The sequence below is a fragment of the Crocuta crocuta genome, unplaced genomic scaffold, assembly GCF_008692635.1.
Source record: "Crocuta crocuta isolate KB4526 unplaced genomic scaffold, BGI_CrCroc_1.0 scaffold30, whole genome shotgun sequence".
In the NCBI taxonomy this organism is placed as follows: domain Eukaryota; kingdom Metazoa; phylum Chordata; class Mammalia; order Carnivora; family Hyaenidae; genus Crocuta; species Crocuta crocuta.
The window spans coordinates 5603647-5621430 of NW_027528345.1; the positions used below are offsets into that span (position 1 = coordinate 5603647).

Below are 17784 nucleotides of genomic sequence, written 5' to 3' on the forward strand. Positions count from 1 at the left end.
ATTTACAGGAGTCCAAGAATTCCAAGTTAAGGATCCCTGCCAGAGGTGGAAAGAAGGCAGTGACTGAAGAAGGAAGTAACTCAGAGTTCTTCCAGCTGAGTAGATGAGACAATGTAGAAAATGGTTTGATTGTTTAGAATAAATAGTACCAGCAATGCCAGACAGCGCCTATGACAAAAGACTGGCCTAATGGTCACCAACCAGTTTCATCCTCCTGGAAATTCTGCTGAACTACATTTTCTAAACCCCTCAAGTCCATGTGATGAGTTTTTACTAATGATATGTGAGAGAAAGGGACATATATGGCATTTCTGATCTCAGGTAACAGTGGGTGTGTATTCTCCATGCTTTCACATCTATGGTCCTCTTCTCTTTGGTGTTAGAGGCAGTGTGTTGGGCATGACTTCTTCATCAAATGGCAACCATCAGGGCCCCTGGCTTAGGCAGGCCAATCCCAATGCTCCTCAACTCTCCCCAAAACCACATTTGACATATCAAACTGAGATATGAGTAAGCAAACACTTTTTGTATTCATCACTGAAATTTTGGGATGTGTACAGAATTTTGGGATGTGTACAGAAGCTATATTAGTTACCTTCATTAATGAAATAAATAACAATACTCCTCATATGTAAGGTCTATAGGTAATAAAAATAATTTTACACTATATGCTTTAGTTTTCTTTACAGCAACTATTGCTACCTGACAATATTTTACACATTTATTTATTTTCCTATTTATAGTCCCTCTAACTCAACTGGATCATAATCTCCATGCAGATAGGACTTCTGCTCACTGCTATATCCTGTTTCTAGATTCAATGCTCAGCATATAAAAGATCCTAAATAAATGTTGAATAAATGGGTGAACAGATTATTTCATGTGGTTCTCCTCCAAAGTTATTTTTTAAAGGGCACAACTTCTATTCATAACTATATCAACAAAAATGTGTAAGGTGTAAGGTGAGGGGTTAGGATCTAACCTGGAGCAATAAATGGGAGAGATGCTTTGAGGCAAATGTTATCATTACAATTTCTCAGATAGGAGGCAGGGATGCCTTGCTTCTCAAATAGTTAAATATGGTCTTGGGCCAAGAGCTACTAGAAGGCAGAGATAAACTGTGACCCATTGTCTTAAAGCACCAACTTAACTCAAGGGTAGTAGGTGAGCTAAATGTTTTCACATATAATGGAATAGAAATGAATGGATTTTTCAGAAAAAAAAAAACCTAAGTTTTTGAAGAAATTTTACTTACCCTTTTGGTGGGCCTTTTCAGGATGGCCCTATATGAAGACATTTTCTCTCTTCTGTCATTAGAATGAATTCAGAAGAAATATAAAAACCACACTGATACAGAAAAAAAGCCTGGGTTTGGGAGTTAGAAAGGACTTTGTATACAGCTGTTAACTCTATGGCCTTAGGAAAAAAATTTAATCACTCTGAAACTAACATTTAAATTTCTTTTAATGTTTGCTTATTTTTGAGAGAGAGAGACAGAGACAGAGTGTGAACAGGGGAAAGGCAGAGAGAGAGGAAGACACAGAATCCAAAGCAGGCTGTAAGCTCTGAGATGTCAGCACAGAGCCCGACACAGGGCTCAAACCCATGAACTGTGAGATCATTACCTGAGCTGAAGTCAGACACTTAAGTAAGCCACCCAGGCACCCCCCTATTTTTTTTTTAATGGAGATAATACCTATCTTGTAAGAGACTTGTGAAGAGTAAGATGATGTATAGATAGTATAAGACACAGGTAAGTAATATAACTTGCCCAAGGCCACATAACAAGTTAATAGTAGAGCTAGATTTTGAACCCACATCTGTTCTGTCCTTCTTAAAGCCCCGGGCTGTTACAGACAGCTACTTAGGGAAGTCTGAGATTGTCTTCTTATAGACTGAAAGTTCAAAGATAATTAGAGAAAGCTAAATATTCTTTTGGGTTATTTTTAACTCCCTAGTTTTAAATTTTACATTGCTCAGATCAATCTTATACCATTACAGATTTTCACAATCTCATATGCAGCCTTTTTATTTTTTCTAGTAGAAGAATGATATGCAGAATTGGCATGGCCATTATTCATCCCAGATTTTCTGGGACAGCCTTTATTTCAAAATCACACACCATTTAAATACCATGAAAAAGCCAGTATTTCTGTATCATGACTGCACCAGAAGCAGCACCAATGTATTCAGGAAACACGGTCACCACAGATATTGATACATAGGAGGACCACAGCGTACCTTGATGTGCTTGGTATACTGGGGGAGATCATGGGATCGAAACATTGCAGAACCACTGCACTAGAAGTGCCTGATTTTGGTCTAGTAAATCCCATAATAGTTAATTACAAGAAATCTGTACCTTTAACAAGTTAATAAGCTTATTATGTGTGCTTATAGTAAGCACATCCCATAAGCGTGCTTATGGGTAAGTCACATGCACACTGAATCTAGGAACTTCTGATTTAGGAAATAATCCCCTTGAGAAAGAAGGAGTTCTGCATATCAAAGATGGCCACTATCCATTTTCTGTTAGAGATCTTTGTAACCAAATAGTCACTGAAGTTTGAGGAGTATCACTGAGAGGTATTTATAGAAAGAAACAATCTAGCGATGCAAGCCCTTCTGTGGGCATCTGTCTGTGCACAGTGGTAGGACCTATTCAGGAAAAATTTTCACTTCCCAAATGGTCCAGAACATTTCCCGTCTCACATTCTTATCTGTCAGTGTCTTTATTAAACCAGACTCTGTGAGTGTTATGAGGCAGGACTTGCACCACATCTACTGTATTGAGGTTTATGGAAAGTAATGTAGGATGGTAACCACCAGTCACTGGAGGTAGCATCTTTCTCTTAGGGAGAATAATGGACTTTCTGGGCGTGTCTACTATTAGAACCCACTTACCCCAAAGCAGCCAAAACTACTATTGACATGACTTCAATTAAGGGCTAATATTCTCATGGTGGGTTTTAAAGTGACAAAATATCTTCCTGGGGGTCATAAGATATATACTTACTAAATATGNCAGGGGAAAGGCAGAGAGAGAGGAAGACACAGAATCCAAAGCAGGCTGTAAGCTCTGAGATGTCAGCACAGAGCCCGACACAGGGCTCAAACCCATAAACTGTGAGATCATTACCTGAGGTGAAGTCAGACACTTAACTAAGCCACCCAGGCACCCCCCCTATTTTTTTTTAATGGAGATAATACCTATCTTGTAAGAGACTTGTGAAGAGTAAGATGATGTATAGATAGTATAAGACACAGGTAAGTAATATAACTTGCCCAAGGCCACATAACAAGTTAATAGTAGAGCTAGATTTTGAACCCACATCTGTTCTGTCCTTCTTAAAGCCCTGGGCTGTTACAGACAGCTACTTAGGGAAGTCTGAGATTGTCTTCTTATAGACTGAAAGTTCAAAGATAATTAGAGAAAGCTAAATATTCTTTTGGGTTATTTTTAACTCCCTAGTTTTAAATTTTACATTGCTCAGATCAATCTTATACCATTACAGATTTTCACAATCTCATATGCAGCCTTTTTATTTTTTCTAGTAGAAGAATGATATGCAGAATTGGCATGGCCATTATTCATCCCAGATTTTCTGGGACAGCCTTTATTTCAAAATCACACACCATTTAAATACCATGAAAAAGCCAGTATTTCTGTATCATGACTGCACCAGAAGCAGCACCAGTGTATTCAGGAAACACGGTCACCACAGATATTGATACATAGGAGGACCACAGCGTACCTTGATGTGCTTGGTATACTGGGGGAGATCATGGGATCGACACATTGCAGAACCACTGCACTAGAAGTGCCTGATTTTGGTCTAGTAAATCCCATAATAGTTAATTACAAGAAATCTGTACCTTTAACAAGTTAATAAGCTTATTATGTGTGCTTATAGTAAGCACATCCCATAAGCGTGCTTATGGGTAAGTCACATGCACACTGAATCTAGGAACTTCTGATTTAGGAAATAATCCCCTTGAGAAAGAAGGAGTTCTGCATATCAAAGATGGCCACTATCCATTTTCTGTTAGAGATCTTTGTAACCAAATAGTCACTGAAGTTTGAGGAGTATCACTGAGAGGTATTTATAGAAAGAAACAATCTAGCGATGCAAGCCCTTCTGTGGGCATCTGTCTGTGCACAGTGGTAGGACCTATTCAGGAAAAATTTTCACTTCCCAAATGGTCCAGAACATTTCCCGTCTCACATTCTTATCTGTCAGTGTCTTTATTAAACCAGACTCTGTAAGTGTTATGAGGCAGGACTTGCACCACATCTACTGTATTGAGGTTTATGGAAAGTAATGTAGGATGGTAACCACCAGTCACTGGAGGTAGCATCTTTCTCTTAGGGAGAATAATGGACTTTCTGGGCGTGTCTACTATTAGAACCCACTTACCCCAAAGCAGCCAAAACTACTATTGACATGACTTCAATTAAGGGCTAATATTCTCATGGTGGGTTTTAAAGTGACAAAATATCTTCCTGGGGGTCATAAGATATATATACACTAAATATGTATATGATATATAATTACATATTATATATATTATACAATATATATATCTGCTTCTAGTTAGTATCCAGCAGAAAGAGTTCAAAATGAACTTGGATGAAGAATAATTAAAAAGGAGACTTTAAATACTTTTAAAATAAACAATGAATGAATATTGAATGAGTCAGGCAAAAACTTTTTAAAAATTCTCAAACGTGGATGCAGGAACTAGCACGTCCTAGGAAGTGTGTTGACCATGAACCTGAACTATATACTTTAATATAGTTATACAGATCCCAGCAAAAATTGGCTCCAGATGAATAAAATGAATTATGATGTCATAAAATCCACACACCTTTCTATAAATGTTCAATATTCTTCTAGTTATAATAGCTGCAAAACCTCCATAGAATGACTTTGGGGAAACGCCCAGTGAACATGCATCATGGAAACTTCCCACATCTTCCCTCCCGGGACTTCCTTATTAATAGTTCCACTCTTTGAGAGCCACTTGAAACTTGAAACATTATTTTCCTCATGGATTACTTTATACATTGGCGTAAAAATTCATTTTCTAGAAGATGGAATGATATTCTTACCCGTTTCACAGCTGGGCCCGGTGAAGCCTTGTGGGCAGGCACACACATTAGCAGCAATACAGGCTCCTCCGTTCCTACAGCCATCTTTGCAAAATGCTAGAAACAATTCAGATACATGACTTTCATATATCAAAATTAAGGAGTTCAAGATACTCCAAGCCTAGTTTTTCTTTATTCCCCTGGAGATGTGGACATCAAATTATATACGGTATTATAACTTCAAATTCATATAGTACCTTCCATGCAGGTGAGAAACTTCAACCCAATTTGTAAAACAGTACTCTTTTCAATGGTGAAATATTTCACCCGTAAAATGAAACACTAAATTTTCTTTTAACAAAAAGCAGTAACCTTACACAATAGAAAGCACATTAGAATTAGAGTTGCATCTCATCGTCACAGTCCAGCTTGGAATTAAACCTTAAAAAAAAAAAAAAAACAAAAGGCAGCTATCCTAGAGTTTTCTTAAGGTGAAAACCACCATCTAGAGAAAGAGATAAAGAAATAGGAAATGACTGGCTTTATGAGACTCTGGCCAACGTGCCAGAGTACTGAAGAAATTCCCCAGCTTCCACAAAGTTTCTAAATCAGTCCAAGTGATGAACTGGCCAATAGTAAGAATCCAGGGTAGTGGTCTTCAGGAAGAGCTTTGCAGTCCTCTGCTGAGGACAGGTCAGGATCCAGGATCAAGGGGAAAGGCATTACAAACCTTGCTATGTTAGAGTAGGTTTGTGAGTGAGGGGAATTTGTCTGTGACTAGGAAAAGGAGCAAAATCTGAGCCATTGCAAGGGTGACCTTTTGAGATGTGCTGCCTGATTCAAAGAAGGTTAGAAAACAAGGTGGGTGAGATGGAGCACCCTTAGATGCTTCTGTTTCCGCTTCAGCTTATTCTTTGGCCCTGTAAGTCTCAGGGCCCATTGTCTGGTCTGTAATGGATGAATTAGACCAGCTTTTTCCAGGCATTGGGATAAGAGCTTCCTCTCATTAGTTAAGATGTACTTTCTTTGAATGGTAAAATGTAGCAATCCGAGATTCCACTGCTGAGTTCAAGGAAAGGGCCCAAAGAGGCCATTTAGTTTCTTTGGTCATAAGTCCCAGTCTGTCTTCATCCCAGGCAAAAACAATACCTAGTCACCAAGGATTTGCAAAGAGATTAAGAATGTAAACCTCATAAATAATTAAGTGTGCATCTCCTAAACCCCATGTGTATCTTCCATGGGGTAATGTTGAAGGACAAAGCACAGGACTCAATGATTCGGATCCTACATCTACATTAGTTATCTCTCAGCTTTTGACATTCCCAGTAGGGATACACACATGAACTGGAGAGTCTGTATCCAGGCAACCTGCAGTCTTAACTTCTGATAAAAATGTATGAATCCATGAAAGTTCACCTTCCTTCAAAGACAAGAATTACCTATCTGGATCTTCTCATGATTTTAAGAGTTCTTTACGCTATAAACATTTGTCACATTAATTAGGAATCAGGGTGAAATGGAAATAAGAGTGAGAAGATGGTCTTACAGATGAAATCTTTACCCCTTCCCCCAAGCTCTCAGAATATTTGGGTGCTTTGAGTAAGTCCTAGACATTCAGTTACACTATGCAATGGACTTTAAACATCTGGGATTTCTCAAGATTTGTCTAGTTTCTCTGAGAAAATCTTTGTGGGATTTAGACCTCAAAATTGGTAGGTCTTGTTCACATTGCTCTAAATTAAACATTCCCATAGACTTCTATAAACCAGAGTAATCCTCTAGCTCATCAATATCTGCATCCAATGTATTATTACAAACCAGGTCTTAAGATCCATGCTCATGGAACATTGTTAATACCATATTGGTACCTCCCCTTGTTATTTTCTACCTCCCATATACATAGTGTCATAGAAAATTGATTTTAGCGAACTCCAGGATAATGGGCACAAGTAGTTGAGAAATGGGCAGTTAAGTTTTGAAGCTTAAAATGTTTAAATTATACAAGTCATAAACAAATCTATATGACATATAAGGAATATGGGCTTTAGCCAATGGGAGTTAGCAGTTTCCCAAACAGAACCTCTATGGTGAAGGAGGAAGTAAGTTCATCTGATGAAGGAAAAGAGGGCACTGGTGAAAGTGGATGGTAGTGAACTACTGTGGGAATATCCATTGATGGAAATGAAAATATGAGCTCAGCACGACTTTTCAAAGAACTATAGACTGGTATTGACAAATCAGCTAAAATGAGAAACTGTAATATGCAGAGACGCAATATTCCCAGTTAATTTAGTACTCAACAGCTCAAACGAGAGTAGAGGGGAGCCTGGGTGGCTCAGTTGAGCATCGAGCTCTTGGTTTCCACTCAGGTCTGACCTCACAATTCATGGGTTCGAGCCCCACCTTGGGCTCTGCACTGCCAGTGAGGAGCCTGCTTAGGATTCTCTTTCCCTCTCTCTCTGCCCCTCTCCCACTTACACACTCTGCCTCTCTCTCAAAATGAAGAAATAAACTTAAAAAAGAAAAGAATAGAGAAGAAAAACTGTCAGACTGATCCCAAGTAGAGGTATTTCCAAGTGGATTCTGATAAAAGAACAAATGGGTTGACTGTACTGCTGAAAAAAAAAAAAATAGCTGTCATGTTTGGATTCAAAAAGAAGTATTTAAATGTAGGTGGAGACTGGTAAACTGAAAGAAAAGGAAGGGTCAGAGAAACAGAAGATCAAAGGTCATGGAAGGTACAGAGTGGGCCAACTGGAAGCAGAAGGACTTGGGGTAAGACAATAAAAAGTTGAAGTCTGAGAAGGTGGAATAAAGGTGGAACAGTTCTGTCCAAAAGTGCCCAGGTGTGATTATAAGTGTGCTCTGCTAGACAGGAACAGAGATGAAAACCACTGAAATGGAGGTCAAGGAACACGAAGTCGACACTGTTTGAACAGTTTGCCTGGTGAAAGAATACATTAGCGGATGGCGGTGACCTTAAACGCTGACCTAGCCCAGGGTGAAGAGTATGAGCCATGCTGCAAAGCTCCCAACGGCTGTGGGAAGTACCCAGAAGGGAGATAACAGCGATGAGAAGCAGGGGAGGGAGGTGAAGATGGACTGCATTATCCCTAATGTGAGAGGGGCTCGCATTTAAACCTTTTACCTTTGCACGTGGTTCCGTTCCCGGTATAGCCTGGCTTGCAAACACAGTTGTGACCTCCAACAGTATTGAAGCATAAAGCATTTTCATCACAGTTGTGCTGATTTGTGATACACTCATCATGTTCTGAAATGAGGAATACAATTTTGTTACTCAAAGACAGATTTTTCAGTGAGACTGTATTTTAAACTACCAGCACCTTGGTTATTGCATGGTATTTTTTTCAAACACAGACCTATACAAAGCCTATGTTAAAGAAGAGCTCATATTTCGAAGTACTACATACTCCTCTTGAAATGCATACATAGCTTATACCTCCACAAACCTTGGATGCAGAAGGATTTGGACAAAAGACCCACCAGGAGGAGAAAGGAATGGCAGAGGAGGAGAGGCAGGAGTGGATAATTCTCGCAAGTGGATCCCAGAGCCTCTGTATACAAGTCTCTGTGGTTCATATTTGGGGAGTTATTTTCATGACATAAATCTGCTACCTAATTCTTCCCCGTAACATGAAAAAGGTAATAGGAAAGGATGTGAAATATATTGCTTTGTGAATCCTGGCCTGTAGGAAAATGGAGTTGAAGGGAATTAGCTAGGGTGCAGTTAACACCCACACTCACATGGCCAGGCATAAAGATACACATGCAACTACTGGGGAATATCTGCCCTCCTTAGAAAGCTCTCTCCTCAAAGAAGCTATCAGAGTTCTGTTAAATAAGGCAACTTTAAAATGTGCAAATACACACTTTAAAAGATACAATCAATATGATACTTCCTTTAACTGTGTACAACTTGACACTTTAGAAAACACTGAATCATCTGCTTCTCCCAGCACCCCTATGAGAGAACCATAACCAATAACATTATTACCATTTTTAAAATGAGCCCATAGTGGTTCAGAGTGCTTATGTCACCTGCCCAAGTTCACAGGAGTATTAGGTAACATCAGAATTCCAGCAGAGTGCTCAACAAAAATGGAATACATACAGTGAAAATGAGAAAGAAAACAGATCTAACATCAAAATCAAGATGAGTAGGAAATAAAATATAAGTGAGGAAATGCTACGAACTAGTTCAGCAAAATGCTCATGATGGCACTATTACTTGGTCGCTAACAAAATTATTACTTTTGCCTAAAATTAAATATATATTTAATATGCTTATATTAATGGAGTTATTAATTCACTATGATATAGATCATCAAAGCAAAAGGAAATATTTGCTTTTCATTTTAGGACTCTGTATTCTGGACAATACATGTATTATCGCATACAATGTATCATAATAGTAATGTATCTGTAAATATACTTTGGGCATATTCAGTTGAGATTAGACTAAAATCACTTCTTTTAACTACTAAAATGGATTAGTATATATTTTAAAAATAAAGATTAACATGTTATGCCTGTGTCATATATAAGTACACAGTGATAATAGTTGAACACTAGCCTTGTAATAAAATTCTTAGACATTATTCCCAATAATCTTTCAGAAGAAAGAGAGCTCTCAATCACTAAGGTTTTAGAATTGCATGACTAGATACCTTATCCTCCAAATCCCTGGCTGGATTTCTCCAAATTGTACAGAATTCCACTGTTTTATCTAGTATCAGAGACTTTCATAGTTATTATAAACTCAAGCACATTGATGATAACCTAGAAAATAGCCAGGTTACACATGGGTCTCCTGATTGGGGCTATCCTTGGACCACTGTAAAATTTCAGAGGGACTGGAATGGACAGTCCACCTACCTCTGGGGTCAGCTGCCCAAAGCAAAATAAATCTACACTCTGAAGTTTGCACCTGCTGCCAATCTTCTTCCCAGTGTAATTCAAAGTGCTGCCGTTAATCTATAAATCTCTATACTGACAGCCGTAGGCTCTTTAAAGACAGCTGCTGATTGATTTGATGCTGTTTTCATCTCTGCTAGGTTGTCTTCTTAATTAGATGGAACTCGCTGGGTAGAGGAAGGGCCTAACAAGATGCAGTTTAGCACCCAGTATGATGATTCCCGTACACTTTAATTAATTACGCAACCCGGGATCTGGTTACCCCTGTTGTCATTTACTCTTGAGACTGCAGAAATGAGTAAGTGTGCTCCTAAGCATTTCAAGGGTAAAGATGGGTTTTCAGGTTTTTAAATATACCCATGCACACCTTTATACATATTGTTCCCTGTGCCTGAAGTGCCTGCCCCATGGATTCTCCTGACAAACTCTTATCGCTTCTAAAGATCACACTAAAATGTCTTGTTTTATGCAAAAATACTGTTCTCTCCCCCTCCTACAGAGTTAGGGCCTGCCGGCTGTTTTCCTTAGCACCAGCAAAGGCTTTGTCATCATATTTTATCATAAATATCTACTTTTCCTTGATTCTCCACCTTCCTGCCCCACCAGGAACAGTTAATTTTTGGACAACAATTCTGTATTTTTATTTGTATTTCATTTCAGCATTCAAAGAAGGTTTCTTAAATAATTAAAAGAACAAATGACCAGGGGTGCCTGCGTGGCTCAGTCATTTAAGCATCTGACTCTTGATTCTGGTTCAGGCCATGATCTCATGGTTTGTGGGTTCATCCCTGCTTCAGGTTCTGCACTGATTGGATTCCCTCTCTCCTTCTCTCTCTGCCCCACCTGTGCTCATTCACTCTCTCTCCCTCTCTCTCTCAAAATAAATTAACTTAAAAAAAAAAAAAAGAATAGGGGTGCCTGGGTGGCTCAGTCAGTTAAGCGTCCGACTTCAGCTCAGGTCATGATCTCACGGTTCATGGGCTCGAGCCCTTCATTGGGCCCTGTGCTGACAGCTCAGAGCCTGGAGCCTGCTTCAGATTCTGTGTCTCCTGGGGCGCCCGGGTGACTCAGTTGGTTAAGCGTCCGACTTCTGCTCAGGTCATGATCACATGGTTTGTGAGTTCAAGTCTGCATCGGGTTCTGTGCTGACAGCTCAGAGCCTGGAGTCTGTTTTAGATTCTGTGTCTCCCTCTCTCTCTGACCCTCCCCTGCTCACGCTGTCTCTCTCTCATAAGTAAATAAAATGTTTAAAAAAAATTTTTTTAATAAAAAAAAGAATAAAGGAGCAAAGGAAGAAAGCCAGGAAATGCTTCCTCTGCCATTGTAATTGAAGCCAATCCCAATTTGTTCAATTGTAGACTATATGCCAAATAAAAACTACTGAAAACCTAAACATTTTTTTTTTTTTACTAATTTCACTACAATTGTGTTTTATTCTGTCAGGAATATTTCAAATATTAAGATAGCAAGACATGTTTTGAAACCAAAATATTAATTCCTTTATACTATCACTTTAAAATTCTTTATACTGCTTAAAATACAACTGGTTATATGTATAACCATCAACTAAAAGTAAACTATGACTTTAGGAAAAGCCTTCAAAAATGCCTATGTCTCAAAGAAGAATTAAGTTTAATTTGACAGCCCTACACAAAACAGAATGTGAATGAAGCAAGGAGCAAATATTCTATAAGGCCGTCTCCATAAATAGTTAGTTATTGCTGCTCTATATCCAGTTTGGGTCAAATGTCAACTTCTTACCCTTTCCCTGACTCATATACCCCTAAGGACTCTACCAGTAACCCACTAGTCAGCCTCTTCATTTTTCCTGTTCCCTCTAACATTTGTAACATACAATAAGTTAAATAAAATCAGGAGGGAAATGTTAAGATAAAACTTAAACAAATATTATGTTGCAATATTTGAGAAAAGCATGGCAGGATGTAGTAGTAAATGAATTCCAAGTTCTCTTTCACATATATTGAAAAGCAGACATTTCAGATCTGACATTCACAGTATCCAGTTCCTAAGAATGAATGCTATTTGCATATCCTCCGTTAAAAGTTCCAATATTCGTGTGACATGAGAGTCCAGGTAAAAGCTGGAACTGAAACCAAATATACGTCTCTTTAACTGTTCTTCATTAAAAATATTAGCATATGGTTCTTTAAATAAAAATTTATCACATTTTCTATCTGTATATTTAAATATTAAATAAAATGGAAAAAATAAACATAAAGAAAAAAAGCACCATCACTCTACAGTACTAAACAAAAGTAATGTAGTTATCAATTATAGTACATTAAATACAGAATCAATAATCATTCAACGGTGTTTGACAAAACTTTGTCCTATGTGTCATAATTTGCTATGCATCTTTACGTACTATGTAAAACTGATCTCACACCAGTGACAAGGGTCAATATTTTAAAATTCCTCTACAGAAAAAGTGATACTATGTACACTTAGATTTACCTAAATGTAAATGTCACGTAGAGCAGTAATTATTTAGTCTCACTGATAAGCCCCTAACCTGAGTAGCTTAATATCTCTAAAATCATTTTAAGAGTCCACATCCAACAGGTCATCTGGTCATAGTCAGATTTAAACTCAGCTTGAAATTTGGTATTCATATTGAGCGGTTTCCAAAATGAATGTACTATCTAGAGACAAAACGGCCATGTTAAAATTCGTGTAGCTTTTCTTACTATGATTTCAACACAGATATACAATACACATAGCACATGTTCTATTCAAGGATTTCACCATGATACAATGTGCAAATTCTGCAGAAAAAATAGGAGTGAAAAGTAATTTGAATATATCTACACTTCGATCTAATCCAATTTTCTTCAAGGTATGTCGTATATTAGGATTTTTGTGGGATTAAAATGCGATTATAAATGGTAGTTCCCTCACAAAGCTTATAGTTTAGTTGTGGAGGTAAGACAAAAACACAAGTGCCTTTAGTACATGACTGCATTGTGAGAAATACTGAAGTTAAGAAGAAACCTGTTTACAGAGGGCTGCAGAGCCCAAGGAGGGAAGAAGTCATTTCTAGTTGGGTCAGATAGGAATTCGAGAATGACTTCATGGAGAACAGAGCATTTGACAACATGGATATTTTTATGTTTGTAGGGAAGATGCAGATTCCAAATTGAAACAGCATTCATGTACTTTGCTTCTTCTGTTTTGGAATCTTGAGTCTCTTACAAATTTGAATGATCCTGAATGATTTGTAATAATGGTAGCTACAATTTAGTGCTTGCCACATACCGCACACTTTGTAATAATATACACGATCTCATTTAATCTTCATATTAATTAGGAAGCATTATTGTTTTTTAAAAAAAAGAAAATTAAACTAGGCTTGGAGAGGTTAAGTAGCTTTCCTGAGATCACACAGCTAGTAAGTGGTAGAGTTGTGAATCACAACATCTGACTTCTAAAACTAGGTTATTGACTGCCGTGCAATAGAACTGCCTGACATATTTAATGTGTGTATTTTGCTCAATCTATTTTTTTATCCTAGTGTTCTTCTTTGCAATTGTCCAGAGGTTTGGGTTTTTTTAATTTATTAAATTTTTTAATGTTTATTTTTAAGAGAGAGAGAGAGAGAGGGAGGGAGAGAGAGAGAGAGAGAGAGAGAGAGAGATTGTGAGTGGGGGAGGGGCAGAAAGAGAGAGGGAGACACAGAATCTGACACAGGCTCCAGGCTCTGAGCTGTCAGCACAGAGCTCCATTTGGGGCTTGAACCCACAGACCGCGAGATCATGACCTGAACTGAAGTCAGACACTTAACCGACTGACCTACCCAGGAGCCCCCAGAGATTTGGGGTTTTAATGTTTATACCATTTAATGTCTCCTTGTCATATGTGGAGTCCTGCATTGTTTCACAAGTAGGAAGTTATCTCTTTTTTGCATTACCTAGTATTTTTAACACTCTAGGGCTAAGCACTGAGGTGCTTTCTGTAATACTAAAGTCTACATTTTCTCAAGATTGAGAGAAGCTTTTAAAAGGAAAGGAAGATACTAATACGGCTAAATGTAAATGTTTGTAATACAAAGTGACCAGCTCACAGAACTTAGATTCAAGCACTCATTTTCCCAACTCAAAAATCTCTGGAAGCTCATCATTAATGAAGTTTGGCAAACAGACATCTGGCAAACAGGATCCAAGAGTCTTCTCCTCTGACACCTGGTCAGGCCCTCATAACAAAGCCCAACACTTCTGGATAATTCTGCTTTGCTTTACATCCCTCAGCAATATACTAGATCCTCTGACTGAAACCTTTATACTATAGATTCTGCTCTTCTGATAATAAATTGTAATGTACCTTTACAGCTGGTCTACTATCCTCACAGAGCCCTTTGCGATGGAATTTTTTCAGTCACAATAATTATATTGTCTATGCTGCATCTTCTACTCTCCTGCCCAAATACAGAAATGTTGGGAAAATAGCAGCTATCATAACATGTAGGTTTAAGTGTCACAAAGAAAGCTGCTTCACTTTCCCTGACCCAAGTGTTTCCTGAACCATAAATTCACAATGAGTAAATTCTTTCCTAGACTGTGGCAGCATACGGCTCAAAACATAGGGGCAGCCCACCTCAGGTCTTAACTATTATCTGCTCATTAGAAACCTGAGAACAAGCTCCCTCAGGCTTATGCTGGAATAAATCTTGGAACAAGGAAGTCCACAGAGTGTAAATTACTCTTGAGAAGCTGTTAAATAAAACCATCAAACTATTTGTTTAGAAGGATGACTTATCTCAAACACATAGAGCTGCTTAGTCATTTTCCTCTTATATCTCAGTAGACTGGATTGCTTGCCTCAGGACGTCAGTGAGGTTGCCAAAACTCATCCATGAGCTTCACTCCTAAGTGTCCCTACCAAACTAAGTTTGGAGTTCCCTACCCTGGTCGGTGAAGAGGATCAGAAAGAGATAGCCCATGGGTCTGTAATCCTGAGACCTCTTATTTTACTCTAAAACGAATAGTAACACGGTGAGTCCTCAGATAGAATATGCCATTTCTATTGATCAAACTACACAACTCTATGGACTTGCCCTCCTTAGTACATTCACACAATAATCATTCTATGGCAGATCTTGTCAAAATGAACATAAACTGGATCTAAAGAATGTTCTGTATTACACTTCAACAATTGGTAGAGGGTTTGGAGGGGGTCTATCAAAAAGAACTGGAACTCCTTCCTTCCCTCTTCTCCCTCCTTCCTCCTCCTCCCCCACCCCAATATTTAATGATATGGTATATGAAGATGTTGTGTTCACTGCCACCAGCAATATATATGCCTGCAATCAAAACATGCATGCCCTAATGACTATTGATTCACAGGGACATTGTTACAATTCATTGAATGGTTTAAAATGACCTCCATCAACTGTGCTGTACTAGGACTGTAACTCAGTGTAAAGGACAGGGGAGGAAAAAAAAAAGGAGACAATGATATACTATTTTAATGAGCAATAGCAGGGAGGCACTGTTATACAGAAGTTTTCCAGACAGGCTTGACTATTGATGCCATTTTATCCTAGTTCTCAGTGGCCTTGAGAAAGTAAGCCAATCTTTTTTTTTAAATGAGGAGAGTAAGACCTATGGTAGAGAACTGTTATAAAGAGTAAACTTGCATGATGAGTATAATGACCCTGGCAAATAACAGTCACTTGATAAATATTACTTTCTCTTCTTATTATCTACTTCAGCGGGAAATTTTATTTTGCCCCTGTTAGCTATATAATGTCATTTCTTTTCTGTTTCAGCTCTGTGGGGATAATGTATATGTCTTAGAGAGCTTTCTCTTTTCATAATCTTTTCTGAAATCAAATGCATTTTAGACACTTCTCTGATTTCCAAAATGCACTACCTTCAATGGTTTTATCAGGAAAAAAGATGCCTGCTATCATACTTACCAAAAGCTATTCTTTTTGTTTCTTATGATTACCTTCCTTATTCACTTTATATTATAGAGAAAAATCTACCACAGTGTCATTTTAACAGAAATCTAATTTTAACACTGTTAAAGGGACTACAAGAAATTATACTGTAACCTTATTCAGTGGCCACATTAGCAGCAAACCCACTAAAACTCATTTTTAACACCCAAGTATTTTTTATTCACTGCTCAAGTTTCCTGTTCACTGACGACACCAATTCAATACTGACTTCTTGTTATTCAGTTTGTTCGGCATCTAGGAATTTGTTCAGACTTCATTTCTCTGACATGCTTGGTGTATTTTCTTCCAGTCCTTTCACTGGTATGCTCAGCCTCTCTAATACTTATTTGATCAAGAATCTTAACAACCAATGCACACTCAAATTTTCTCTCTGTTTACAATACTTTTGCAAGGTAATCCAAATTCTGATTTTACAGCAAAAAATAAAAAACCCTGCTTTGCATTTTTTGGTGTTTTATGAGATGATCTTCGTCCCAACACATTGCAGGGCCACACAATTCTTGTAACTGTCAACAAATGATTTGTCTTTTTCCTTTCAACACATTTCTGAAGCTTCTCTATGTGACTCTAGCACTCTAGAGGATGCAAAGATGCATAAACTGGGATTCATGACCTCAAGAAACTTTTGAACTATTACAGACTTGATGACAGGAATAGATAACTATGATGTATTCTTGAATTTGTTTAGTGCTTTAAGAGGGAAAATGACAGTAATATTAACAATAATGCCATTAGCTAATTGCTAAGTGCTTACTAGATGCTAAAAAGCACTGTACTGTTTTATCTTCATTATCCCCTTCAATCTTCACAGAAACATTTCCTGGAAGGCACTATTATTATTCCTGTTTTACAAATGGGAATATAGAGCTTTCTTAGAGAAAATACATATCTTGCCCAATGTCATGTAACTTTGAAGTGAAGAGGCCAGGATTTGTCTTCAGTGTTTTAAAAAGCTCCAACCTATCAACAGTGATCTCATGAGACTTAATGAGGGAGAGGCAAGGATTAACTGAAGGGTCCAGGGAAGTGTTATGTAGGAAATAGGCCAAACAAGTGAGTCTTGAAAGGCAGGAGGGGTTTTAACAGGAAAGGGTAAAGATGGAAAAGAGCATGTCCTGGGGAGAGAACACAGGTACAAAAGTTAAAAAGCATGAGCTGTGGAAGAGTCCTTAAGTGGCTGAGCTGGCACAGGTGAGGACTGATAGGGAATAATGAGGAATCAGTATGGACAAGGTCAGGATCACCACATGATTTTCATCTGGCAGGAAATAAACAGCCACCTCCAACTGTACAATAAAAGGCGGCATGATAAAATGGGAGTTGATTTTTAGGGAAATTAACAGCAACGTGTAGAGGAGGAAAGACCGACTTCTCTTAACAAACTGGGTGTCCTATGTTAGCAAGCCAGCATTTCTCTCTTTCATTTTAGTCTTTATTTCTTTCATTTTTCTCCTTTTGAGTCAGAGGTAGGTTACTACTGGGAGTTGTGACAGGAGTCTGTGCAACACAGAATGTAGTAAAAGGATACGGAGGAGGAGAACGATGGGTGAAAAGCCAATAGAAAATGAATGCTTATCACCTGGCAAGCACTGTGCTGAGCAATGTGTATGTGTGCACAGCATGAGGAAGTACCACAGGAGGGAGGAAGAACGGTTAGGAAGCAAGCATCAAATCATAAGCTCCAAATCCTTCAAAGGCAGAAACCTTGTCTTACTCATTTTCTGTATCCCAAACCCTATGCTTCTGTAGAATGAAACTATGTTGAAGAGAGGGCCTG

General features: G+C 38.2%; 1 protein-coding gene across 2 annotated transcripts in view; it reads right to left on the reverse strand.

Annotated features, from left to right (window-relative positions):
• Positions 1–17784, reverse strand: part of NELL2 (neural EGFL like 2) — a 324036-nt gene that overhangs the window by 88332 nt on the left and 217920 nt on the right. Inside the window, exons 14-15 of one of the 2 annotated variants that reach the window (XM_077753240.1) lie at positions 8241–8363; positions 5114–5209 (exon numbers count right to left, since the gene is read on the reverse strand). In XM_077753240.1, coding sequence (XP_077609366.1) covers positions 5114–5209; positions 8241–8363 — 219 coding nt within the window. The remainder of the gene's footprint in view (positions 1–5113; positions 5210–8240; positions 8364–17784) is intronic. The other variant, XM_077753241.1, reaches the window with a different exon arrangement.